Source organism: Balaenoptera musculus, chromosome 9 (assembly GCF_009873245.2).
Source record: "Balaenoptera musculus isolate JJ_BM4_2016_0621 chromosome 9, mBalMus1.pri.v3, whole genome shotgun sequence".
NCBI lineage: Eukaryota > Metazoa > Chordata > Mammalia > Artiodactyla > Balaenopteridae > Balaenoptera > Balaenoptera musculus.
The window spans coordinates 100262345-100289563 of NC_045793.1; the positions used below are offsets into that span (position 1 = coordinate 100262345).

General features: G+C 51.9%; 1 protein-coding gene across 9 annotated transcripts in view; it reads right to left on the bottom strand.

Moving 5' to 3' along the window:
• Window positions 1–796: 796 nt before the first annotated feature.
• The window catches only part of TNS3 (tensin 3), a 239058-nt gene continuing 212635 nt past the window's right edge, over window positions 797–27219 (bottom strand). For 8 of the 9 annotated variants that reach the window (XM_036863553.1, XM_036863547.1, XM_036863549.1 and 5 more), the window contains 10 exons: window positions 26511–27109; window positions 25730–25816; window positions 21794–21925; window positions 18157–18252; window positions 17348–17425; window positions 16477–16554; window positions 7535–7703; window positions 5287–5355; window positions 5158–5184; window positions 3446–3590 (listed from right to left, as the gene is read on the bottom strand). In XM_036863553.1, the coding sequence (XP_036719448.1) occupies window positions 3446–3590; window positions 5158–5184; window positions 5287–5355; window positions 7535–7703; window positions 16477–16554; window positions 17348–17425; window positions 18157–18252; window positions 21794–21925; window positions 25730–25816; window positions 26511–27109 (1480 nt within the window). Of the gene's footprint in view, window positions 3591–5157; window positions 5185–5286; window positions 5356–7534; window positions 7704–16476; window positions 16555–17347; window positions 17426–18156; window positions 18253–21793; window positions 21926–25729; window positions 25817–26510; window positions 27110–27219 lie in introns of all 9 variants that reach the window. The other variant, XM_036863546.1, reaches the window with a different exon arrangement.

A 27219-nucleotide genomic window follows, 5' to 3' on the forward strand; every position in this document is an offset into this window, starting at 1 on the left:
GAACAGAAGCAGCCATGGGGGTTAAGCCACGTGGATGGTCACGCCTCAGCCCTGAGCCACATCTGTGCCACAGCCTGCAGTGGGAGAGGAAGGCAAGGCCGGGTGTGACCCAGTGTGTGTGAAGCTCTGGGGCCTGGCTATGATGATGCAGACTTGGGCCAAGGCATGTCCAGTGGCCACCTGGTGTCCTGCTACGATAGCTGCTCCAGGCCTTAGGATGCAGAGGAAACGAGGGCAGCAGAGTCCTGCGTCCATCACCGAACAAGGGAGGGAGGTCAACCTCGGGAGGGGGCCCAGACCTGAGAGGGCAGAAAGCCAGCACAGTGGGGCTTCACCTGGTCGGGGGACAAACCCCGCTAGCCCAGGACAGCGGCAGGGTGGTGCTGAGACTGTCACCAGCATCTGTTGAAAAAACAGGTGAACCCACCACACGTTTTATATTCAGGTTCAGCACCCAACTCGGTAGACACCTGGGAAGTCCCATCAGAGGCTGATCTACACTGGAAGCTTCTTCCTACAGCTACTGGAACAGGGGCTTTCTACCAACATCAAAAACGTAGCAGCTCCTATGATCAATACCACACATTATTGTTAAATTCTTAGAATCTCTGAATACAATTTTCAAAAGGCTCTGGGCAGAAATCAAACTATAATCCACTGATCCATAAACAATCCCCTTCAAACTCCCAAAATACACACACACACAGGCACACCCAGACACGCACACACGTGTCCATACCCGCACATGCCTTCTTGGGGCTTCCCATTCAATACGATAAACAAATGCCTGCCTCACTGAGGCTTACCAAGTTTATACTTTTATTATACTCTGAATAGAGATGATATTTAAAGAGCAAAGAAAATGACTATACAAAGGATTTATAGAACATTCATTTACATACGGGATATATTCTTTACAATATAAGAAAAGTAAAAATATCCACTACTAGGTAAGGCAGATAAGGAGACACGATGAGGTCTTTGATGCCGAGGATACACACGGAGACCCTTAAATGCGGTGTGACTTAACACAGTTATAGGTTAACACTGGAGGAATACAGCATAGGTTAATGAGCAGGTAAACAGGCCCTGGCTAGGACACCTGTGGGGTGCAGTCCTCGTGCATGCCCCAGGACAGTACCCCTGTGCCCACGCGCACCCCAGAAGCCAGATGCCTGGGGATGTTCCTTCCCCACCTGCCCCAGAGTCAGTGTTGGCGGTGGGGCTGCCTGAGGTCTGAGCACGAAGTTCATGGACTCGTCTTGTTCCATTTCATGCATATGTAACACACTGTCGTACCAGCTCCTCAGAAGACAGGGAATTGGCTTCCTTTCGTTCCACCTCAGAGGGAGCCATTTGCTGGGAGGACACCTGCTGATGCCCTTGACTACTGAGAGTAAAAGTCTCAGCTGCCAGTCGGTTTAAAAAGCAAATGTCGTGGCTTGCATGCTCTGGACGAGGACGGCCTCTGTGATTGGGGTCGTCGATGTCTCTCAGCCCCGCACCCCTCTCTTGCTCCGATTTCTACAGGAGCCCTCTCTCATCCTTCGTCAGAAGGATAAGGGACCTGGCCTGCGGTCCCTGGGTCAAATCTGGGGACAAGCATCTCAGGAGGAGGCCCCTCTGGGGGACAGCAGAAACCTCTGCTCCCCTTGGCTGAGTTCTGGCGTTAATGAAAAACGGAAATGCTAGACACCCCCAACCCCGGGTACCAAGGCATCAGGCCTCTGGAAGACGCCGGCACATTCTTCCTGCGTCAGGGAAGAGGGTCCGCGAGGACCAAGGCAAACATTTGGCACAGAAATGAGGCACTTGTGTTGGTGCATCAATAGGAGCTAAACAGTGGACCCACCCACCTGCTTTCACACACACACTCACACTCATACACACGTACGATGCCCACTGCGATTCGGCCAATCCCACCTCTGCTGTCGCCGAGTCTGTCTCTGCCCCACTTGAAAACAGAGAATCCACAAAGCACACTTCCAAACGCCAGTGTGGTGACCGCCACAGTGATTCCTGGTGTTTGAAGAGCTGGTGCTTGATCTGGGAAGCGGAGGACACGGGCAGTTCACGGGGGATGGAGAGCCATGGTGCAAGTGTCTTGGGTGATGGGGAAGGAGACCGGGGCCTCTTGCTCTGGGATCTTGCAGGACCATTGGCTTCTTCTCCCAAACCTCTGACCACTGGCGGATTCAGGTGGACAGACCACGGCTCTGCAATATGCACATCAGCGTAAGGAGCACAGCTGATTAGGTGGCTAAGGTGATGCAGAAGAGCCGAAAAACAGCGTGGGAGGACTGAGACCCCCCCCCCTCATCCTCCCGGTGCTCGGGAGCCAGGACACAAGGATCCCAACAGGAGCCAACAGGCGGGGTGGAGACAGACAAGTGCTCCCTCGGGTCCGTGGTCCTCAGGATGATCTCTCCCAGGCCCCCGGATGGCCGAGAACAGCGATGTGGAGGAGGGCTGAGTCTCCAAGTAAGCACGTCCCACCCCTCAGGACCTTCCCCCACCCAGCAAGGATGTATCCACAGCCTGGAAATGACACATGGATGGTCAAGCGCTCGGGAAGGCTGCTTGAGGCAAAGCCAGCTTTCCGCAGCTGCCCGCAGGCCACGACGGCCCAGGGAGCGGCCAGCAGAGTCCGCAGCACCCGTCTTGGTGCATCCGACACGGGGACAGATGCTCCTCCCAGAGCCCCGGCTCGGCAGGCGGCAGCATTTGGACACCAGTACAGCACAGCAATGGCAAACTGTTATCATAAATAACTTGGCGTTAAGTAAAATATAAATTACACGGAAATGGGGTTTTACTCCAGTCTTCTCACTTTCCCCTCTCAAGGCCCAGGGTGCCATTCAGACGAGGTACGTGAGCAGAGGTGGGGAGCCGTCCCCACGCTCAGGCTCTGGCCTCACAGTGACCGCATGACCTCCCTCGTCCTCCCCGCCCATCACGTCGTCCCCTTGTCCGCGATGCCCCAGTGCCCCGCGAGAGCCTGACCCGCATGAACCTTCATCCAACACGCTTCCCCTTCTCGGGTTAATCGGCACCTCCGTCGTGGGAGGACAGAGGCCCTGAGGTGCCCGCTGGACAGGAGCCCTCTGACATGGCAGTGGCGAGGCACCGCCGGTCACTCAGGGCCACTGAGGAGCGGGCCGGGCTCCCCTCCTTCCCACAAACACCAGAGTTCGCGGAACACGGGTCCCCACGTCTCCTTGCATGGTCCTTTCCTGCATGGGGACCAGGCGGGCACACCCGATGCCCAACTTCCTCCACCTGGAAAGCACTGGGCTACAGAAACGCGTCCGTGAGCAGTGGCTCTCAGCTAAGGCCAGCTGGTGGCAGGGTTGTTTGTCTGTAAGGTTGGAGGAGCCCCTTTCCCTCCTGGGCCTGGAACGTCGGGGTCACATAGGCCCTTCTGGAGTCTCCGGGCTGTGGGGGCTCAAATCTTCTTAGGGGAGCCGATCATGACCTTGGACACGAAGTTGACGATGGCGCTGGCCGGCTGCTCGGGGTCATGCTCTGCAAACAGGTGGCACACGTTGTCTGTGGCGCTGCCCTGCTTCCGGGCCACAAACCCAAAGACTCTGCAAAAGGAAAGCCGGGTCAGAGTGCCAGCTGTGTCCTGTCCACACCACAGGATACAAACCTCCGCCTCCTGTCGCACCGCCGCCGCCTCTAACCTCTGCCTCTCCAAAATCTCAGGGGCCGAGTCCCCTGCCGGGCACCTCCAGACGCAGGTCTGCGCCCTCTCCGCCTCGCAGACCCTGAAGGGAGGATGCTGTGCCCAGACCTCACAAGGGAGAAACCTGAGGGGCAGGACCGAGGAGTGCTGGTCGCGGGTCTGGGACCTGAACCAAAGCCGCTGCTCCAACCGGGCCAGAACCCTCCAGGTCTGCCAGGAGGTCTCCTGAGCTCCACTCCCAAGTCTCTGGTGGAGAGGACCCTGGCTCTACCTCAGGAGCCGCCTACTCCCTGCTCACACCATCAGAGCAGACGGGCGCACAAAACTCCAGGTGCCAGCACCCCAGCCTCGGCTCCTGGGGTGCTGGGTGGCGGATGCCCACGATCCCACCCACTGAGGCCAGAGGATGGGAGGTTAAAAACACGCCAGGGGCTCCCTTCTCGGGCCTCATACCCCTGAGTTACAAACTACATGCAGGTGAAGAAACTGTTCAAAAGCACAGAACAATCTAATATTTTTCTTAGAAGAACTGAAGCCTTTATCTGAATAAGCTTTCAGGAGCCGCAAACTGAACACAATAACTACCATTACCCAAACCCAAATCCCTGGACTTGGATAATGGTAGTTATCCCTTATCTAAGGTCTTTCTTCTCCTTCTCAGAACGATGAAGAATTTTTCTGTACGAGCTGAGTGGTTTCCACACCACGGGAGGGACTGACTGACGGCACTCAAGTGACCCCCACCCGGGGCCCCACACTCCACACGGCTGGGATCGCTGTGGGCCCTGTGAGCCAGAGCCGGGGCGGCCTGGGGTGTCACCGCCCCCCCAGGGGGGCTCCTACCACTTTATCAGATGCCAAGACAAACGGCAAACGTGAAATTGGAATCCTAGGATTGGACCCCTGCAGTCAGACGTTTGTGGTAATCAAATTTAGGTGACGCAGAGGACGCCCACCTGTGGGAACGCAGACAGCTCTGGAGGGTTCCGAGGCCGCGTGGCCACCGCAGAGCCTGGGCCAGGGCAGAACCGTGCTCCCTCTGGGCTGGGAAACAGTGATGCCCACTGCACTCACGCAGCCCTCGCTTCCAACACCCCGGCCCCAGCGCTGCTGCAGACTGTACCCTCCTCAATGGCCAGAAACGCTGTGCAATCTCTTCACGCTACTTATACCATATTTTATGGGTCATATGTAAGTATTGCTCATTCAGAGGAGAGCAAGCAGAAAAGTTAACCCTTCGCAGGCCCTTTCTGCATAAAGAGAACACTTTCATTTTTGTTTAACGCCAAACGCACTAACACAACATTGTAAATCTATATACTCCAATAAAAATTTTTTTAAAAAGGCCAAACCCAAACCCAAACCCATCAGCGTTATTTAGTCATTTTCCTCTTTGGAAATCTGGGGCAGAATTCAGCTCTGGAGGCGAGCGTCTACTAAGAAAGAATGAAGACAGGCTGGCAACGTACCTTGAGCAAGGGCCGTCTGTGATCCACCTTGCAAATTACAGAATAAGAGAAGAGTCACGTTAATTTCTTCATTAACTTAAAAGGCAAAGGAAGCACATGCATTGCTTAGTACAGATACAGACGTCTTACTTCCTGTCTTGTGGATCCAACGCACAGAAGATCACGCTGCTCACGGGGTAGTGCCTCCGAAAGAAGAGCCTGCGGGGACACAGGCGAGGGACAGCCCATTACTGGGGTTCTGCAGTGACAATGCTGCCCCGGGCAGACCCCCATGACGAGGTTCGGGGGGGCAGAAGCCTATTTTATGCTTTTACTGGTGGTCTGGAGAGAAGAGCAGAGTGTACGTTTGTGAGAAATCAGCAGACCTACGAAGCTGGGCAGGGTGGTTCCGGGAAAAGTCGGCCCTAGGAAAGGAGCGCGTCTCGGGGTGAAGGGAAGCACCTTGCAGAGTGAAATGGAGAAACTGCCAGCCGTGTGGAGGACGGGATCAAACTGAGTGAGGCCCAACCTTCCTGCCCTCATCCCAGGAAAACACCAACTGTCTACAGCCCTAGCAGCTGCCCGTGAAGAGGGCATCTGGTACAGACCACCACTCTCCCAGGACAGGAGCCAAGTCAGCCCCAAAGAGGCATCTGACGGCATGTGGTAAACTGTCACAGGCTGTGCATGTGAAACCCACTGGGAGGTGCTACTAACGCCGGGCCAGCACAGCCGCTGGGGGACCCACCAGAGGACTCCTCTGTCCTCGGTCCCGGCTCCTGTCACTTGTCTTTTGTTTCACTGCCAGCCCTCCCCGCTCCTCTGAGCCTGCCCTGTGTGCCCCACTCCAGCTGGGCAAGCGCCCTCTCCTCTTGGGGGAGGTGGTATCCCCAGAGGCTGGTGGCTTTGATCTGGGCAAGGAGAAAGCTCATCAGGAGAAGGAAAGAAAGAGGCCAGCGTACGGGAAAGGCACAGGCAGAGCCGGGCACCTTTTAGCGGGGACACTGAGGACACAGCCTCTTTTGTCCAGCATCAGCCAGGCTGAATGCGCGTTCCGTCTCCCGCAACAGGGAAGACCCTGAGTGCCACGGACGCGGCCCACCCCCATGGTTTTATAAGGACACAGGGAAACTAGAGATACAGAAAAAGCACACAGGTAGCAGGAGAAAATAGAGAGGCTGTGAAGGAAGGAGCCGTGCTTTCTTGCCCGACCCCGTGTCCAAGCTTCAGCTGAGCCGTACTGGCACCTGCCCGTGGATATCTCATTCGAGTCACTGACATCCCAAGACGGTTACCTCAGTGCAGCCTGAGAGATGAGGAAACCGAGGGCATGGCATGAGGAACGTGCCACGGTGGCCCGTCGGGTAAAGCGCGGGAGGCAAGGACCCCAATCTGAGGGGCAGGACCCACGCTCCACCTGACACTCCACACCCGCTTCATCCTGAGAGCAGTGGGCGGGAGCTCTGGTTCAGGGACCCTCCCAAGCCCGGGACTAGCTCTGGAGCAGGGGCCGCGCCAGGAAGAGGTCCAGGGCGCTGGGGTGAGCACTGCCCCACTGGCTGGTGCGGGGACTGGCCGCCTGCCCCTTGAAGCTCCAGCCATCACTCTGCTTTGAGGGCCGCTGACCTGGCTTCCTCATTAATCACAGCAGGCTGTTTCCATAACAAATAAATAATAACTGCCTCTGAAATGCCTTGGATCCTGAGGTCAAAGTCTCTGCTCGTGGGAGGAACACGCTTGACGTTGTTCCGTCCACGCACCTGACCCTGCTCTGTGCTCACCTGGAAACTGAAACAGCATCTACTGTCTAGATGTTCAAATGTTGTTAACTAAGATATAACAATATACAATATCTAGATAATAGTTAATAATTAACATTAATTATTCTTATATATTATTATATAATAATTAACATTATCTAGATACTGAAATGATATCTATCAAGGTCACACTCTCACCTGAAATGGGATGACCAATTGTTAGAATGGGATGACCAACGATACAGAAGCAAAGATGAGTGGATTCTATCATAGTCTCTGAGTGTTTTTACAGAAGTGACAAAAGATTTTTGCATTTGCAAATTACACACACACACACACGTGTGTGTGTGTGTGTAAGAGATACTGAAAGATCCATGTATCTTTTTAAAAATTTTACTGACTTCTAAAAAAACTGCATTTGGGCCTAATGTCAATAGTTTGTATGTGTCTCTGGGGACATACAGGACATCAGGGCCAAGCACAGAGTGACTGGATCATTGATTCGTTCCAGGACCGCTGAGCTTTGCCGGGGTGACCACCGCACGTCCAGGGGCCTGGGCAGAGCTGGTGGACGGTCTCACCCCAGGTGGGGTCAGAAGGCCCACCCGCCCCACAGCCCGGCCGCCAGGCACACTCACTTCCTCTGGTTGTCCGTCAGGGTGATGCCCTGGGCCGACACCTTGAAATGCACGACCGTGGACAAAGGAGGCGGCTCCTGGACCAGGGTGATGCTCAGGGCCTTCTGGATGGCTTGGTGGCCCGTGAGGGACTCCATCTCCACGGAGTTCAGGTACCACACGTTGCAAGCTGGAAGACGCAGAGGGAAGCGGCGTTAACGCGTCTGCCAGGCACGAGGACCCCGGGGTTTATGAACAACATGCACATATGTGTGGCCAGGTATGTCTGAGGCAAACGCCCTTTACCCCTAATTCCAAAGGTGTGGAGTGACCCAGAGATGCACACGCCCCAAGGCCAATGCGGAGAATAACACCCCGTCCCGCGCCCACCCCCAAACACACAACCCCCACCCCCCGCACTGGAGCCAAGGAAACTCCTCCCACTGGCCCAGGATGCGTTTCCACCCCTGCGGCATTATTTACACCTGGTGTCCCAAGGGTGGGCTGGAGGCACCTTCTCAGTCTCAGTGTGGGTCTGGGTGGGATAAGAACCCAACCACACCTGCAGTTCCAAGGAAGCGTCCCCAGAGGGGAGCCTGCAGCCTGGAACCCCAAATATCCACCCTGCACGGACATCCAGAAAGAGCTGCTGAGAACGAATGACTAGCAGTGACTCAGAACACAGTCTGCGTGCAGAGCTGGGATGACTTGTCCTATCCACACGCTGCCAAGGGGGCTGGGGCTTTGTCCACCGCCATCTCCCCTTGGGGGAAGCAAACAGCTGAGTGTGAACGAGACTTTGGAAACAGACTGATGGCCCTTTGAGCCTGGATCCCTGCAGCTCAAGCAGAAGCTAACGTGGGACTTCGAGGCGTGTGACATCTGTGTGACTGTGGGACATTCAGACTCTCCCTCAAGTTCAGTCCTGCAGGAGCTGTGGCTTTGCCTGGCCACCCACCAAGGACGTGTCCCCCCAGGAACAGAGCCGCTCTTGTTCCCCGCTCTGCCAGATGCAGCCTCTGCAAGTGAGCGGGGGCTGTCTTAACTCCATCTCTGAAGGCCTCTAGATTTTCACTAAACAGAAAAGAAAAAGCTTCCCCTCGACTGGAGCAATAAGACGAGCGCTGTGCCCTCGCCTGCACCACTTTCCTTGGGAGAGTCTCCCGGAGGCCCAGCCTCGGACCGGCTCCACCTCCACCCCCACTTCTGAGACTCAGTAGCACTCACACCTGCTGGCAGGTGTGCTGCCACAGGTGGGTTAAGAAGAACGGAAATAACGTGCAATGTCCCTGGTGTCAAGATGCAGGGCCGCTTATGAGCTGCTAGCCCTCGGTTCTCTCCACGGCCAAGGCGACAACCCACAGCTACTTTTTGAGAAGGTGAGAAGGTTTGAGGATTCGGAAACTTCCACTTCAGTGAACACACGATGATGGAGAAAGAAAGCAAGGCCTGGGGTTCGTGTTACAAATTCATCAGAAAAACGAGGCCCCTCCCTTTACCCTGGATGGGGGCGTCAGAAGCGGGCAGGCCGGAGCCCCGCTGACCTGAGCCGGGAACAGCTACAGTCCTTTGATTTGCCGGAAGAGGCCTGAGTGGAAAGGCTGAGTCTTGAGGGAAGGTGGGAGATACCAGAGAACCGCCCAAGAAGCAAGCAGCCCCAAAGACGGGCGACGGTATCTCCTGGAGTGTCAACTTCACATGGCTCCCAACGCGCCCAGGAGAAAGATCGAGACGTGCTGGAAACGCCAGACTTCCCCAAACGCATGTTAACTGAGAGTTTCATCCCAGACACCAACTTCCCTCTATAAGGTTTACTGGGGGGCTTCCCTGGTGGCGCAGTGGTTGAGAATCTGCCTGCCAATGCAGGGGACACGGGTTCGATCCCTGGTCTGGGAGGATCCCACATGCCGCGGAGCAGCTGGGCCCGTGCGCCACAATTACTGAGCCTGCGCGTCTGGAGCCTGTGCTCCGCAACAAGAGAGGCCGCGATAGTGAGAGGCCCGCGCATCGCGATGAAGAGTGGCCCCGCTCGCCGCAACTGGAGAAAGCCCTCGCACAGAAACGAAGACCCAACACAGCCATAAATAAATAAATAAATAAATAAATAAAAAAGTTTACTGAACAAGTCACTTTTACTCTCTGAAAAAGCGCTTGGTATTTCACTCCTGTAATTATTAAAATGACATTGTGCCATTAAGCAAAATCTTCAAAGAAGTTCCCAGACACAGCAGTTTTCATTTCTCCGAGCTCCACCTAACGTGGCTCATTCATTAGGACACTTACTCTGTGTCAGGCCTCGACTGAACATCTGAGACAGACTATCTCATCGCATCTGCACCAGGGTCCTACGAGGAAGATTCTGTTATCAGCCCCAGTTTACAGATGAGGAAACCGAAGTGTAGAGAAATACGCCAGAAGCCTGGCAACTCCCCAGGGGCTTGCTGTGATACCCAACCTTCGTGCTGGCTCCTGCAGTGCTGAGGGAGGACCACCGGGTACCAGGTGCCAGGTAGAGAACACAGGCTCAGGATGAAATTTCGCGTAACATTCCTGAGGATGAGATGTGATTTTTTTTTTTTTTTTGAGCTGTGAATTTTACTTCGAGACATTCCTCAGCCATAATGATGCCCGTCAGCAACCCCGTGTGATTGTCCTGACAGAGTGGCATCTTTTAAGCCACTGCCCCTCCTGCACATTTTGAGAGGCAGGGAGAGATCAGAGGGCCCTCCCTGAACGGCTGAGTTGCCGTGGCCACTGCTGCCTTCTCGTCCTCTTGTTCCAGCCGGCGGCACTGCCCCATCTGAGGGCGCCGGGCAATGAGACATTCCAGGGAACTGCAGGGCCGGAGGCTGACCTGCACTTCAGCTCCTGTCTGAACTTGAGGGGTCTACTTGTGTCGTCTTGGGAAAGAGAGTGAGTTGGCAAAAGTCTTTAAAATGGCAGTTGCCCAAAGCTTTGATGAAATCAGGTGCTTTTATGAAATGCTCACGTCAACCAGGACAGCCTTTCTGGAAGATGATTTGGCATTATTTATCAGGAGGGTCAGAAGACCTGCCTGCACTCGGTAACCTGGAGGTCCCGCTCCGAGAGGCCTGAGACAGGAAATATTCCATAACCAGCTGAGACAGCTAACCTAGAGGTGAAGATATTTGAGCCCCATACTCATTTGGTGGGAAGTTAGTTGGAAACAAACTATGTCCAAAAGGAGGGGAATGGTTAAATCAGTCCCTCAATGGAATACCAACTAACCAGCAAATGGTAATCATGAACCCTGTATAGCAACATGGAAAAATGTTAGCGGTTTCTGGGAAAAGCAGAATAAAACTATCTGTGCCATGATGAGACCTATACAATAAAAGGCGTGTGTGCCTACGAACAGTTGGAGGTGTGCCTGGAAAATTTAAGGCGGTTTGATTTTAGGACGGTGACTATTCTGCCTTTGATTTCATTAGTATCACTATAATGATACTCATGCAGTTACAAAACAGAAAAAAGAAAATTCTGATCTAGTCACAATGAAATCCCAGAAAATTGTTGTCCCTCCTCGGAGCAGAGAGGGGAGCCCTCCCTTCTCCCAGGCACGTCTCGGGCAGCTCTGCTGAGCATATGCCAGCCCCTTCCCTCCCCAGCAGAGGACAGATGGGCCTGCTGTGCTCGTCCCCCGGGGCCTGGCCCGACACGTCCAATTCCACCTGAGGGTGCGTAGCTGTGGTGTGATGTTGAACGGGAAAGCGCCCGGCAAACCCGCGGCGGGAAGCAGAAGTGTTAAGGTCCCAGGTTCTCGCCCAGTCCTACCACTGCCAGAGATTCAGGGTCTGAAGGCCACAATCCAAACTCAGAGAAAGGAAGTCATGCAGGAAGGTAGCCTTCCAAGTGCTGTCTGTGGTACTGAGAAGTTAGAAGCACGCTAACCGGGCAACGGTAAGGGGTGGAATCAGCCGGTGGACGGTTCCTCGGCCACTGAAAGTGAGACCTAGGCTGTGTTTGCAAAAAACATGGGTAAACCCCTTATGCTAAGGGGGAAAAGGAAAACAGTCAGTGGTTGTACCTGGGTGACAGGTCTGTGAGGAATTCATTTCTCCCTTGCTTTTCTGTGTCTTCCTTTTTTTTTTAAACTGGAAGCATTCCTATTACTTTTATAAAGAAAACATCCTTCACGGTACGGTACGTTAAAGACACAGCCCTAACGTTTATGGGATATCGGGAGGGGTTCTCGTGCCAGGGCCTTCAGCTGCATTCCACGGCTTCAACAGAACCAATTAAGAGCTGACACTGAAAACATAAACAGCAATTCTTTTAGAAACTGGAGCCACTCAGAACGGCCTCGGTATCAGATGAAAAGGGATTAAGCATCCTTCCTCTTCCAGCTGCGTATCTGTGTCCTGACTCGATTCCTTCCTTGCCTTGTCAGCCGTGAAGGTAGCTGAATGGAAATGTAAACCTTTTGATGCGTTTTAGAAACAAGAGATTTTTAAAAGGACATAAGCTCAAGGCAGTCATAATTTAACCCCCATACATAAATGCCCAAGCAGAGGATTAAATAAGACCTCCAGCTTCTGCGTGAAGTCCTGTCCCTGGGAGGCTCACCCGTTAGAAAAGCAAAGCATTCAGAGCTACTGATACACGCCATAGATTATTTGAAAAGATGATAGAGTGCAACTAAAAATTATAAGCCAGAGCAGAAGAAAAAGCTTTAATATCTAAAAATAAAGACTATCATAGTTCCTTATTATGATCAACTAATTCACTGATTCATTTACTAATTCAACATGTATTGGGAAAATTAGATAACAATGAAGCTTAAGGAGAAACATGAAATGCTGCTTGTGATGAGATGATAGTGAACCAAAGTGCAGAACCCAGAGGCGTATGTGCCCCAGTGCTAACTGCCTGGGGTGGGTGAGCAGGGCTGTAACCCTGAGACACCAGGTGGTGCCCCGATGGAGGCCCAGGCTCTGCCAGCCTCGCAGGGCACGTACCCTGGCAGGGTTGGCTGCCATCGTTCTGGAGCACTTTTCTTGAATGAGGTTGATACATGAGTTGCAATTTAAAAATCATTAATGACATGTTTTTAAAATTTTTAAATACATGTTTTAAAAGGTGTAGTTGAAACAAACACGTCAATCGGAGCAGACCTGATTTCACAGCCTACCTCCAAGGTCAAGTGCGTGGGTGAGCAGTTCACCAGCTAGGCCTGCAGCAAAGTCCAGCATGTTCCCCGCAACTTTGCTGGGACCCAGAGACATGGGGACAAAGCTGCTGCTTTAACGTAAGGTAGCAATGAGCCCTAGTGGGCTCCAGGGACCCCCTGAAACAACCCGGGGGCTGTGAGCTCATGGTCTTCGGCGTGGGGACACTGCCTCAACAAAACTGCCGTGGGACCAGCCCTTTCAATCGTGTCTTCGTAGGAAAAGGACGAGGCCACCGCACAGCAAAGGCCACTCCTCTTGGGCCAATAAAAGTGTTTTTACACGAAAGCAGAGCGGCAGGAACACAGCCACAGCTTACGTGACCACGTTACAGTTCCCAAGGCATTTTCAACATCCTATTCATCTGGTCCTGCAGCCACTGTGTCGGGGAGAGATTATTATGATTATGCTGAGGTCCGCACGGCTAAGTGACCTGCCGGAGGTTGAGCCCCAAGTGGCAGGGCCTAGACTGGAACCCAGACTGGATACAGGCAGGTGCTTCCTTTTGAGGCTTCAAGTTCTAGCACGCTTGCTATTTTGGACAAGCTCCTGTCACCTTTGTTCTGGCCACGGATAACTTATCCTTTAAGGATAGTCTATGAAGAGTTCAACACTAAAAAAAAATTCCTTTTGAAAACAGAGAGATTTTACTTTAGCTGGGTAATAGAGTCAGTGATGTATAGTTTTACAGAGAAAAACTGCACAGACGAATAATGCAAATTGTACAGAGGAAGCAACAAGAAAATACCGGTATCTGCATATTCCTTCATTACGGAGTCACAGCTATAAAGTACTCTACAGACATGAGGCGCAGATAGAAGTATTTCTAGTCAGTCCTCCCACAGACTCAGAAACTCTCTCTCCAACATTTCTGAGAGTAAATGTCTACCTTGAATGAAAGACCTCCAGTGGGGGAACTCAAGGTTTGGAGTCAGTGGGCCCCATAATTCTCTCCAGCTGTGTCCCTCCCTCACAGCTACACACACACAAGAGCCCTGTGGTCTCTGGCTCGTCCACAACCCTCTTAAGCTGGGGTCACTTGGACTGCATCTAAGGTTGCAAAAATGACCCGACCTGAAACTAATAAGCTATTACAGCAAGGTTGCAGGATACAAAGTGAATACACAAGTCAATCGCTTCCCTATATAACAGCAGAGAACAAGTGGAATTTGGAGTTAAAAACACAATCCCATTTATATTAGCACCCCCACAATGAAATACTTAGGTATGAATCTAATACAACATGTATAAGATCTATATGAGGAAAACTATAAAACTCCCACTAATAAAATCAAAGAAGTAAATAAACTAAATATTCCACATTCATGAATAGGAAGACTCAATATATAATTATGATGTCAGTTCTTCCCAACTTGATCTGTAGATTCAATGAAATCTCAATCCAAATTCCAGCAACTTACTTTGTGGATATCAACAAACTAACTCTGAAGTTTATATGGGGAGCAAAAGACCCAGGGCAGCCAACACAATATTGAAAGAGAAGAACCAAGTCAGAAGACTGATACTACTTGACTTCAAGACTTACTATAAAGTGACAGTAATCAAGACAGTGTGGTACTGGTGAAATAATAGACAAATAGATGAATGGAACAGAATAGAAAGCCCAGAAATAGACCCATATAAATAGTCAATTGATCTTTGACAAAGGAACAAAGGAGACACAGTATTGCAGAAATAGTCTTTTCCACAAATGGTGCGGGAACAACTGGACATCCACGTGTGAAAAAAACTAGACACAGACCTTAAACCCGTCACAAAAATTAACTCAAAATAGAATGGATATAAAAGTGAAATGCAAAACTATAAAACTCTTAGGAAAAAATTTAGATGACCTTGGGTTTGGTGATAACTTTTTAGATACAATACAAAAGACATGATCCATGAAAGGAAGTATTGATAAACTGGATTTCATTAAAATAAAAAATCTTTTGCTCTGAGAGACACTGTCAAGAGAATGAGAAGACAAGCCGCATCCTGGGAGAAAGTATTTGCAAAAGACAAATCTCACAAAGAACTGCTATCCAAAATATACAAAGACCTCTTAAAATTTAACAAGAAGAAAACAAACAACCCTATTGAAAAATGGACAACCTTAACAGACACCTTACCAAAGAAGATATGCATATGGCAAACAAGCACATGAAAAGATGCTCCACGTCATATGTCATCAGGAAAATGCAAATTAAAACAACAAGATAGGGGGTTCCCTGGTGGCGCAGTGGTTGAGAATCCACCTGCCAATGCAGGGGACACGGGTTCGAGCCCTGGTCTGGGAAGATCCCACATGCCGCAGAGCAACTGGGCCCGTGAGCCACATCTACTGAGCCTGCGCGTCTGGAGCCTGTGCTCCGCAACAAGAGAGGCCGCGATAGTGAGAGGCCCGCGCACCGTGATGAAGAGTGGCCCCCGCTCGCCGCAACTAGAGAAAACCCTCGCACAGAAACGAAGACCCAACACAGCCAAAAATTAATTAATTAATTAATTAATTTAAAAAAAAAACAAAAAAAAACCAAGATACCACTAAACACCTATTCTGAATGGCCAAAATCCAGAACGCTGACAGCACCAACTGCTGGTAGGATGTGGAACAGCAGGAAGTCTCATGCATTGCTGGTGGGAATGCAAAATGGTGCGGCCACTTTGGAAGACAGTTTGATGGTTTCTTACAAAATAAACATACTCTTACCATGTGATCCAGCAATTGTGCTCCTTGGTATTTACCCAAAGGAACGGACAATTATGTCCACACTGAAACCTGCATGTGGATGTTTATAGCAGTTTTATTCATAATTACGGAAATGTATAAACACTCGATATGTCCTTCAGTGGGTGAATGGATAAACAAACTGTGGTACATCCAGACAATGGAATATTATTCAGCACTAAAAGGGAACAGCTCTCAGACCATAAAAAGACATGGAGGAATCTTCAAGGCATACTACTAAGTCAAAGAATCCAATCTGAAAAGGCTATGTATACTGTCTGATTCTAATCATATGACATTCTGGAAAAGCAAAACCACGGAGACAATAAAAGGATCAGCGGTTGCCAGGAGTTAGGGAGGAGGGATGAATAGGCAGAGCACAAAGGATTTTTAGGACATTGAAACTATTCTGTGTGATACTGTAACGGTGGATGCATGTCATCAAACGGTTGTCCAGACCCACAGAATATACACCAAGAGTGAACAGTAATGTAAACTATGGACTCCGGGTGACTAGGAGGTGTCCATGTAGGTCCATCAACTGTAGCAAATGTCCCTCTCTGATGGGGGATGTAATGAGGGAGACTGCGCATGTGTAGGGGCAAGAGCTATATGGGAACTCTCTGCACCTTCCTCTCAATTTTGCTGTGAGCCTAAAACTGCACTAAAAAATAGTCTAGTAATAAGAAAAGTGCCCCGGGGAGCTCGCTGTCTGGGGCTCTGTGTCACCCTGGGTCGATCTGCGGACTCATTGATCTCTTTAACATTTCCAGCTGGAGGGGCAGGTCGCCCACATTCCCCCAAATGAAACCCAGGCTGTGACATTTACTCCACTGAATTTGGCCATCTTCGGCCTGCGGAGTCCTGGCCCTGCCGCCAGGACACTTGAAGCCCCACCCAGCCCAGCCCTGTGGCGGCTTCGACAGAAGGAAACCTCCTCTGACACAGCAAGGAAAGGAGCCCAGACCGAAGGTAAGAAAGGAAGCCGTGTCACTGAGCCTGTCTCTGCCCAGGAACCTGGAGGAGCGGAAAACGCGGCGGGGACTGACCTGCCCCCTGCTTCAGCAGCTCGGCTGCAGAGTTGGCCGCCGTTTGCGGAGAACTTTCGGCTCTTTCCTCCAACGGGTCTGCAGGAAGGAGCAAGAAAACGCAGAAATGAGTCCACCTCCCAGGCAAAGAATGACCATGACAATGTGTATGCTCATGACTGAGGCCCGGACGGTGACGCACAGGCTCTGCAGAGCTGGGCCTTCCTCCTGCAGACAAGAGTCCAGCGCAGAGAACCATCACCACATTGCAAGCAAAAGCTGGGATGGCACAGCCCAGCAAAACAGCTTTCTCACCTCCGAATTAACTTATATGAACAATTACATTTTAAAAGGTAAGTCACATTTGCCTGTATTTTAAATTAATCATGTTTCTGGAATATAATACAATTATGTGAACTTGAGATTGTCTAGGAAAGCGGGGATATGCCTGATCGCATGCTGTGTGTGCTATTTTTTTTAAATCTTTTCACCGTGAATATTTTGAAACAAACACAAAGGTAAAGACAATAGTTCATCCAGCACCTAATGTCAACAATATCAACATTTTGCTGACTTTGTAGAATTATAAAATTTAAATGCAAATGACCTGGAAGGTCTCTGAGTCCAGGCATTTTATAATTTTGAGCTACACAATCTTGGCTCCAAGGAAACTTTTCACAAAGCCATGACATAAAGACATGACCGGAGGCTGCAGGGGCAGTGGGCCACCTCTTCTTACCTGACCTGGGTGAACTATTCCGGGTTTACCCACAGAGTAGGTGATGGAAAGGAAGTTCTGGTCTGATTTTTCTCAAGGAATCTCTTTGGATCCCAACACCCTGCGGGTGATACCACACAGAGCCAGAGCAGCCCTCAGGCCCCGGCAGCGTACCTCTATCCGGAATGAGCAGTTTGCAGGGCAAAGCCAAGGGCGTGATGGAATGCTGACACACCAAAGCCGTCAGGCTCCCTGTGAAGAGATGAACAGCAAACAGGCGTTAGCACCGCCCTAAATACTGTGTTGCTCAGCCAATTTATCTGCTGAAAGGAGGCTGCTGCAAAGGGTGACCCCTTATATTTTTAGCACCCAACATGCTCCATTATTGTGGGAATTTGTGCAAAACTTCAACGAAGCCGTAAGTTCAGCAGACGGCGAAGGGGCAGATAAAGGGAACTGCAGATGATTCTCAGCAAAGACACGTCATTACCAATTCATAAAGAACAAGTCACACAGTCTGCTGAATCTGAGACAGCTCCCACGGGTACCACCAAATCATCTCTGTAAGGTGATGCTTTGGTTTGCTCAAGCTCTGCCTGTGAGCTCATGCCGTCTTTCGGACATGCCTGCAGGGGCGGGAAGGCTCTCGTCTTACAGGGAGCCTGTGCTTCTCTTGTGCCCGGAGGGTGGGGGTCACACTCAGGCCCCTACCTTGTCCACCCTTCTCTGTCCGCCTGCCTGGACCGTACCTTGTGGAATCTGCATTTCCAGTCCCAGCACCGTGCATTTTATTTGCTTAGTTTTGAGAAAGCTTTTAAGAACAATTTCATATCCAGTTTATTTTAGAGACGATAATTGAGGAATCTCTGAATGGGGATGAAAAGTAAATGCTCTGCGTGAAGCCCCAGCGGAGTGATGGCACTGAGCAGACGCAACGCGTGCTCGTGGGTTCAGAACGCCAAGTCATGCTTTCAGCCACTTACCAAAATACGGTTCATTGGAGCACCCTTTCAACCGCACCCCTTTCGGGGTGCACTCGATCAAAAAATGCCGAACGAGTTCATTGGCCAAATCTCCAGCTGTGGGAGAGGTTTAAAAGAAAGAGAAGAGAATTTTTAAAAATGAGATCATGGGAGGATGAGAGAGAGGGAAGGAGAGCCTGGCCCCCGCAGTAGGTTGGCTGCCAAGAACCACTCTAGGAATGGTAGCTGGGCTGCAGGAAGGCTGGCTGAGCACTGCCCGATGGGCAGCTAGAATCCCCTCCAGTGACTGTGCTTAGAGGTGGAGGAGTCCTTAGCAGACAGCCTCAAACACTGCAGAGTTCCCAGGGACGGAAATGAGCAGCTAAGAACTGGGAACATGGACCCCCAGCTCCTTTGCCTCCTACCTAAGAGGAGAAGTTAGAAAGACCCAGACACAGCATGATGCCCAAGAATGAATCACTGGAAAGAGCTGGAAGGGTGCCAGTCTTCCGGGTAAGATTTAGCCAGGAGTCAGGTAGACAAGCCCCTCCTGACAGCAAGCCCTCTAATCATATTGCTGCTACACAGACCTGCGTTCATGCCAGCCCACGAGTCCAAAGAGAAAGTGCATCATGAAAAGCCACAGAATGGCAAACTGTCTGATGGTGGAAAAGTACAGACAACGAACAGAAGAAAAAGAAGTCACTGCACTATGCTAATGAGTCCCACAGACACTCACATTCACGCTGCGCAGTGTTTCCGTCCTGCCTCATTCAGCACCCTCCCTGGGAACGTGTCTCCATGGGAACGTGTCTCCATGGGAACGCGTCCCCATGGGAACGCGTCTGCCTGCCGTAACTTCTAACATTTCTGACGGCAGGACCTGCTAGAGGTGGGTATGGGCCCCACACCTAGCCCATAGCAGGCTTCCCCAGTGATGCTTATTTTAAACAACACTGACTAATATCAACAACATCGGTGTCAGCATTTCACAGGGGCAGTATAGCTGGTAGGAAGGGAAATGAGCAGATTCCATAAAAGGCAGTACTGAATAAAAATGGGGACAAGAACATTTTGCCATTCAGTTGTGGGAGGAAAATGATCCATGGCTTCCAAACTGAAGGCAGACACAGAGTGTGGTCTGGATGCCAGTGGTGAGAAGTGAGTCAGTGGGGGACCCAGCTGCATGTGGATCCGGAGACCAGCACCCCACACATCTGTCGCTGTTCCGTCTCCGGGGTACCAGGGGTGGGTGGTGACTTGCTGGGCTTTTTCCTGGTCAACTGTCCTCTCAGATCTATCCTTAGACTGTGAAATCCAAAGGCCAAATCCAGGGGCCAGGTGAAGGCAAGGCAACCAGACAAAATTTCACCCAGAGGATGCGCCTGGCAATGTGGCATGTCCTGAAGTCTGCTATTCTAATATGCTCTATTTTGTTGCCTTTGCCTGAAGATTGAGACAAAGTGGGCCTTAGAGGCGGGATGCAGGCCTGGAGGTAAGAATTATACACCACCATCTGTGTTTCCAAAAAGATATTGCATGCAGTTAAAAAAAAAAAAAAAAAAAGTTTTGGCCTTGTTTTAAAAGCTTCAGCTGAAACTGAGGAGCCCGGGAGCTGCCACGCAATCACTCAAGCTCCCTCATCACCCATCTCTGTCTCCACAGACCCTCAGAGGTTCCAGTCCTGAGACTCTGTTCTGATACAGTCATCACTCAGCATGTTTCCAAATACCGCCAAACACCTTACACCCTCCACACTCAGGGCCCAGTCAGCTCTTGAGCTGCAAAAGTCTCTATTTAAACCACTCCAAAGCGAGTGGAGTGTTTGGTGGAGCTTCTCATGCAGGAATTCTGGATGCCCTGGGGCCCTAGTTCCAAGGCTCCCCTGTTCTGCCTGATCTGCACAGAGCCTTCTCCCCCTTCACTTCCAGACATGACAATAGCCACGGATCTGGGCTCTGAATCACCTGCCCCTTCTCAGCCTCGCCCCCCCCCCCCCTTCTATTCACACAACCACTACCTTTGCCCAAACCAACCATCTAAGTTTCCTGAAAACCCCTTGGCCATGCCTGAAGTCGGACCCCTTGGAAACCAAATCTCATTCTTCAAGGTGTAAAACTCACTCCAAGGTAATTTTCTCTAGGAAGCTTTAAGCAGAGATTCCATCCCAGGATTTGGTACTGGGCACAGAGCGTGAGTGAAGCAGGCGAGTGTCATTTTGTTTAAACACCAAAGGTTCAGAATCTGTGCTTACCCTGATCCACCCTCGCCCCACCCAGGTGAGCCCAGGTGCCCTAGGAAGAGCCATGTAACTTGCCGACATTCCACTCCACAATCTCCATTTAGGGGAAAAGAATCTTTTCCCTTTCCTTAGAGTTTGTGGCATAGTTGGTAAAAAAAAAAAAAAAAGGGGGGCCAAGGAGGGCAGGGTGCGATAAAAAGAAAGAAAAGAGTAAACCAGAAACCACATATTAGGGGACAGAGAAAGGGAATAAGTGTATTGATTTGTTGGGAACCGAGCTCGTGCCTGAAGGAGAGGTGAGAAAGGACCTGGTGATATTGTATTTGAATGGGTGGTATCAACGTGAGCTCAGGAATTTTTTTAAATGATACATTCCTTAGCTCAGGTCCTAGAGAGAAGGAGTGGTCCTCCAATAGCAAAGAGCAAACCTAGCGATTAGATCTTGGTTTGTAGATACCGTTCCCCAATAAAAAGAACCAAGGATCTTTAGAGAAATGGCTGGGGCAGGGGAAGTACAAAGTAAGCCTAAAACACGTTTGCTGTTTCAGAAAGCTGGCGTGCTCACGGACTAATGGGGGGTATGTCAGAAGGACAAGGGGCCGCTGGAAGGGCCTCACCTAGTCCAAATCCAGGATCCTTGGAAACCAAAAAGTAATGGTGGCGATGGATTACCACACACAGGAAAGGGCATGTAGGGGCTTCCCCACAAGGTCGTCGCCTATGTTTGGGTACATGCCTGTCTGCTTCATAATAATGCTTACCTGTGCATGCAGGCATCGCAAACTCTTCTATACATGGTTATGTTCATGACAAAAAACATTAAAAAGGTAAGAAGAAGCCTTGCCTGTATTACACGGTATTCGGCTAGTATTTGCCACCTGTGCAGAGTGTTGGACCAGAGAGGAAGAAGGCTTTGTCCTTCCCCCTGAGGAAGGACAATCTCATGACTCCAGGCTTGCACTGGCCTCACTTTCAATCCATCAAAATACTCTACTGGGTGTAGGAACAAGAACCGTGTACATAGTATGCCACATTCTATGTAAGAGAAAAGGAAAAATGCATGTTTGTGTGCATTGGACAGATAGTGAGAAGACACACAGGAATTTATTATAGATGTCTACCCACAGGAAGCAGGAGGGAACTGAGGCATACAGGGCTGAAAAATGGGAGCAAAGATGCCTTATCAGAGGACTTGCTCCATTGTTCTGACATCTGATCACCCATCAAAGCAATAAAAAAAAATTTACAAACAATTAACCTTCCCTCTTGAGCCAAGACAGTACTTACCAAAATACACCCGAAAAAATAAATAAGAAGAAGAAAAGCTATGAGTGCTGTTACAGGTCACCCACCATCTCACGGGCACAAAGGTAACTGACAGGCGAGGTGCCGCTGAGAAGAGCCGGCGGGACCCACCTTTCTTGTTCAGCTGCAAGATGGAGGGCGGGGGCGTGGCCACCTTCATGGCCAGGCCATAGGCGCCTCGGAAGGAGTGGCTGTCCCTGACGATAAATGACCCGGGTTCCTTGTCCTTCAGCATAGCGATGGCTGCAGAGGGGAACAGAGAGACGTGAGTGTCTGCCGGGGGAGGTCACGGCCTGCCTCCACTCAGGGCCATGACAAGGGTGAGGGAAGCCTCTGTGATGGCCCGAGGTTTCCTGGGGGCCTGACCGTAAAGGACACAGGGACACAGGGTGACCCGTCCCTTTACATCACAAAGGTGCTGCCTTCACACACGACTCCTGTGAACCCCGCAGCACCTGTGAAGGCCAAATGAGGACCCCCCCCCCACCAACACCTGACAGCCCAGGAAACCGAGCCTCACTGGCACAGGTGCCCAGACCAGGTCCCAGTACACACAGTGTGACGGAGCAGGAAGTCAGGCGGGGCTGCCACGCACTCCCCGCCGTGGCCCTGCCCTACGTCTCCCCGCGTGGCATTTTTCTTAGAGATTTTAGAAAGTGCGCTTTCAACTTTCAATAGAAGGAAAGAAGTTTCCAATCCCACTTTCTGAAGACTGTGAGTGTACCCCAAAAGTTACTGAATATCTAATACGAATTCCAAGATTTGCCCCAGGGGGATGGTAGGTGGGCCTCCGTCCCGTGGCTCTGAGGCAGGTGTGGCAGTTATGGCCAATGGTTTCCAGCCTGGACGAGGCTGTGAACCCGTATTCGATACAGCCGTCCCCAGTCAGTCAGGGCCACGAGCTGCACCTGGCACTGCACCTTCCACCTGCCCCTGGTGAGGCTGGGAGGCATGTCACACTGATTGTCACCTAACAAGAACATCCCTCCCCTTCAAGCTCAAAGTCTGGCTCCCCCAGGTCCCACGCTCAGGATACGGGAAGAAAGAGGGATGGGTGGGTTAGGGTGACAGTAACCTCAAGTTGATGCAGCCCAGACGCCGGCGAGAATTTTCTCTAGTAACCAGAACATCTCTCAGAATGTCTCTTATAAACTTTACATTTTACAAAAAGAAAACCAGGGATTTAAAATATAAGGCACTAGAAAATTACAGCCATGGAAATGCCGCCTTTCTGTAGAGCCCAAGGCCCTGTCTGGAGTAGATGGGGGGCCCGGACATAAACCCAGGAGTGGCAGGAAGCCCCGTCACGCCTCAGGAAATAACCCCAGGAAGCCCTCTGTCCCAGGCCCCCTGTGCACCTGACTCCAGCCCCAATCCCCCGGCATGGCATTTGCTTGGCTGCAGGATGAAACAATTGGTTTCTTGTACACACTCTTCCATGGCACTGCCCCAGCCCCTGCAGGACAAGGCCATAAGGCAGAAGCTTGTACACTGCCGCATGTAGGGGATGAGAGACAGAAAAGCACAGCGCTCTCCAAGGGGAGCGGGTTTGGTGTGACCCTGGGGGGTGCAAGCCTGAAGCAGTGGAGTGAAAGCCCACCTGCTGCTCCAGCAACTCAAGGCCGGGGAGGGGAGGGTGGGTGGACACCATGGGGGACCCCAGGCCTTCGCAGCTGGTTTTGTCTCATAGCATACGGGGGCTGAAGACGTATTATTTTTTTAAAGTAGGGGAAAGATCACTTACAGAAGTTATAGTTTTCAATTGTGATAACCTCACCAGAGCTTTTTCTTTGTAAATCATGATTTTACTTCACTGTGGTGGAAAAAAGCGCCCCAGCCTCATGGGAGGCAGACTTCTGGGCAGCAGAGGAAAGGCCGGCTCTGCTCCGGCCCGTCCTCCCCACCCAGACCCCATCCCTGAAGCCAGGCCAGCTGGGCACAAGGGAGCCGGGGTCTCACGCGCCCGCAGAGGAAGCCTGAGGGCGATGCGGGACTCATTGTTTCTGGAACAGAAATGAGCCCGCATTGAGGGTGTGAGAAGGGGCTTGTGCACACCCATGGGACCCTCATCACCTCTCTCCCTGCAGCTGGTGTTTTCAAGGATTCGAGGGCAGAGGCCTGAGAGCGCGGTTGGAACAACCATACTTAATTTCTACTTTACTTTCCTCCTAAGGTTTTTATGTTCACCTTTAAAAAGTCCCAAGGTACTAACCTTGCCATAGTAATATGTGAACAATTGTGCCCCAAAACAGGCTATAGGGCTTTTTTTTTTCCCCTCCTGAATCTCCCTGAAATTTCATTACAGTTTTTCCAGAAAAAGGCATATCCCAGCAGTTACAACAAAACCCACGGATGGCTTTCTTCCATCTGGAGAAGTTGGCACACCCAACAGAACATTCATCTGTGTAGGTGTTGTCTACACAAAAATATCTAGAAAATAGAGGAAGTTATGCTTTCGGAGTTCAACTGGAAAAATCAATGCCCAATGCACGTATTAGCTATTTTGAGATGGAGTCCACCCCAAAGAAATATTTGTAAATGTGTGGCTAACATTAGACAAATGACGACAGTAATTGCTACCGCCCAGCAGGTGCCACCAAGGGAGGTGCCCTCCACCCAGATCCTCTCCCCCAAACCCCAGGCGGAAGGCTTTCCCATCGCCATTCCGCAGGACCCGCCTAGCGCTCTCCAACCAAGCCTGCCTCTTCGGAAGCCAGAGCCCGGCTGTTCAGTCAGAGAAGGGGGGCGGCCCAGCCCAGCCCTCACCCTGGTCTGCAAGGCTGAGCCGCCAGAATAGGAGGGTCTGCTCAGAATACTCTAGGGCAGGGTCCCCGACAAGCACTTCTCAGGGTCCGTCGGGCTGGATGAGGCACTGAGGCGCTGGAGCTGAGGGCCACAGTCCTGGGGGTTCTTGTGACCAGAGCAGGGAGGGGACGAGGACGGAGCATCTGGTCACAGCAGCGCCTGGAACGTGGGGAGTGCACGGCACAAAGGCCAATTCAGGGCCTCAGAAGCCTCTCCAGGCCAAGTGAGCGCCCCTCATAGGAAATGACAATAGGCCCATTGAGCTCATGGGAAGAAAGGCACATTCTTACCATTTTTATTATCTGCCTAACTGAGTAGAAGAATTTCGATGACAACGCTGGACAGGGCTGTTTTCCAGCCATTTAACTGTTGACATCCAGGCATTTTTGAGAGACACTCCCCCGGAGAGCAGCTGTGATTTCTTCCCCACTTGCTGAGAGCAGCCCCTGGGGAATCTGCTTTCTGGGTATCCTGGCCAGCATCTGCCAGCCCCAGCCAGTTCCACGTCATCCTCTCGGAGGGACGTCCGGGAGTGATGAGCCCACAGGCGGCCGTGTCGTCACCTCCAGGGAGGACGGCGGCTCCCGAGAGCGGGGCCAGCACGTCGCAGGGACCCCACGAATTCTGCTGGAGCGAGTGCTGTTTGCCTGAGGGGCTGCCCCAGAGGGACCACCACCGACGGCATGCCAGCGTCCCTCTGGGACGCCTCTTCTATTCGTGTTCTAGTGAAAAGTGACACGCGACTTCGCTGCTCAAAAATACTAACCATTCCTCATTTTTGCCAGCTGTCTTCCGACTGTACCGCGCACCCAGAGTTGCTGTGCTGTGTGCGACATGCTGGGCTGAGTCCGCCAGCAGCTTGTCTTTCCAGTGTGACACAGGCAGGTGTGCCCGTGAACGGTGTTAGAAAGACACCTCTCCTTCCCCCACCGACCCTCAGGCCAGCGGCTGGGGCCCATGACGTCTTCTCATCACGTCATCACTGGCAACGCTGGCCAGACCTTGGCTGGTGGAAGCCACGAGAAATTACGCCCCACACACTAGAACGATCGTGGACGGTGCCCATCCCGGCCGGCTCCCTCATCAGGACTGAGCTTTTCCAATAAAAACTTAAAGGTCGTAGCCTTTCCCTCAAGGCGAGTCATGAAGTGCAGGCCTTGCTCCAGCTCATCCGTCCCACCCTGATGCCCCCACCCCGCCGTCCTCCTTCCCGGATGCAGAGCCCCTGTCACGCCCACGCACCTTGCTCTCTGGAGATATCTGCCTTGTACCAGAACTTGGATGTGTCTTGGACAAAGTTCACGGACACGTGCTTATCACCTGGATTATCTGCAAAACAGAATTCAAAAACAGTAACTGTGAAGGGCGTTTTTCATTGCAAGCTCTCACCTCAAAGGGACCTAGAAATTCAAAGTCCCACCCTGGGCGAGGATGGGGTGCCCTGGGGAGAGCGCTCTCTTTAACTACAGGGGAGAAGCCTGACTCGGAGCAGGGAGGGACTGTTTCGTAACAGAAAACACAAAGACAGCAGGACCCTGCAGCACATTTCAACAACACGCAGTTAGGAAGAGAGGAAGCACACAGAGCAAAGCTGGGGTTGCTTACTCCTGGCAGTGTCTTATTATATCTTTTACATTTGAAACACTTCACAATCAAATTTCAAATGTATTTGTTTAATGTTTTTTTTTTTAAAGTTACTGTCACAGAACACTGATTCCAAGTCAAAGGGGAAAAAACCAGAACCACCACAGATGTCTGCATTTTCTGTTGTCGGAATGAATCTAACGTGAATAAACGCACAAGCCGAGATGAATTGGGAGGCGGCTCTGGATCGGTACTTCGCTTCGGGCTAGTGAGATGGAAAAGACCCCCTGAAGGCTCTGGATTCTTCTCTCAAGGCGCTCAGCCCAGCCCTAGCACTGGGGCTCACGGGGCAGGCCCAGCTGTAACCCCAGGGTCCTTCCCTGCCCAAGTGCACCTGTGAGCACGGGGCGGGGGGCCCTACCCGTGGAGGCGCGCCTACCTGGGGAAGGTGCTGCTCCCTCGGCGGCCTTGGAAAAGTCCGGGAGGATGTTTGGGAAAGGGATGCTCATGGTGCTCCCGCTGTGAGGGCTGGAGAAGCCGCTGGAGGACGGGGACACCGAGCCGAAAGAACGGTCTCCCTCCGAGGCCCGTTTCTTCTCGGGAAGGGGCGGCTGCCCGGGCAGGCTCAGCCCCGGGCCCTGCAGGACGGGGCTGTGGTGGCTGCTTTGTCCAGGTGCCACCGTGAGAAAGCTGTGGGACAGGAAGCCGCTGTCGGCAGCCTCAGCTGCTGTCCGCGGGGTGCCGGGGGCCTGGGACGCTCCGTGGGAATTGGCCAGCAAGGCCCCCGGGTCCTCGCCGGGGGGGAGCCCACCTCCTTCGGGGGCAGAGCCGAAGCTCAGGAAGGCCTGGCTGCCCGGGGGGCCCAGAGCTTCCGGCGGCTCCGCCAGGGACAGCTCGGGGCCGTGGAAGGACGTCTGCAGCTCGGCCGGCGGGAAGCGGGGCCGCCCGGGGCCGTCCTTGCCGGGCCGGCCGCTCCCCAGCAGGGTCAGCGTGGACTTGGGGCTGGTCTCCACCCACTGGTGCTCGGCCGAGGAAGGGCTGTTCAAAAGACAAACCGTCAGGGAACGACACGGCCAGGGAGATGCCTGGACAGTAGCAACGGTTCCCACACGACGGGGACGGGGATGGGGAGGCTGGGCGCCGAGGCT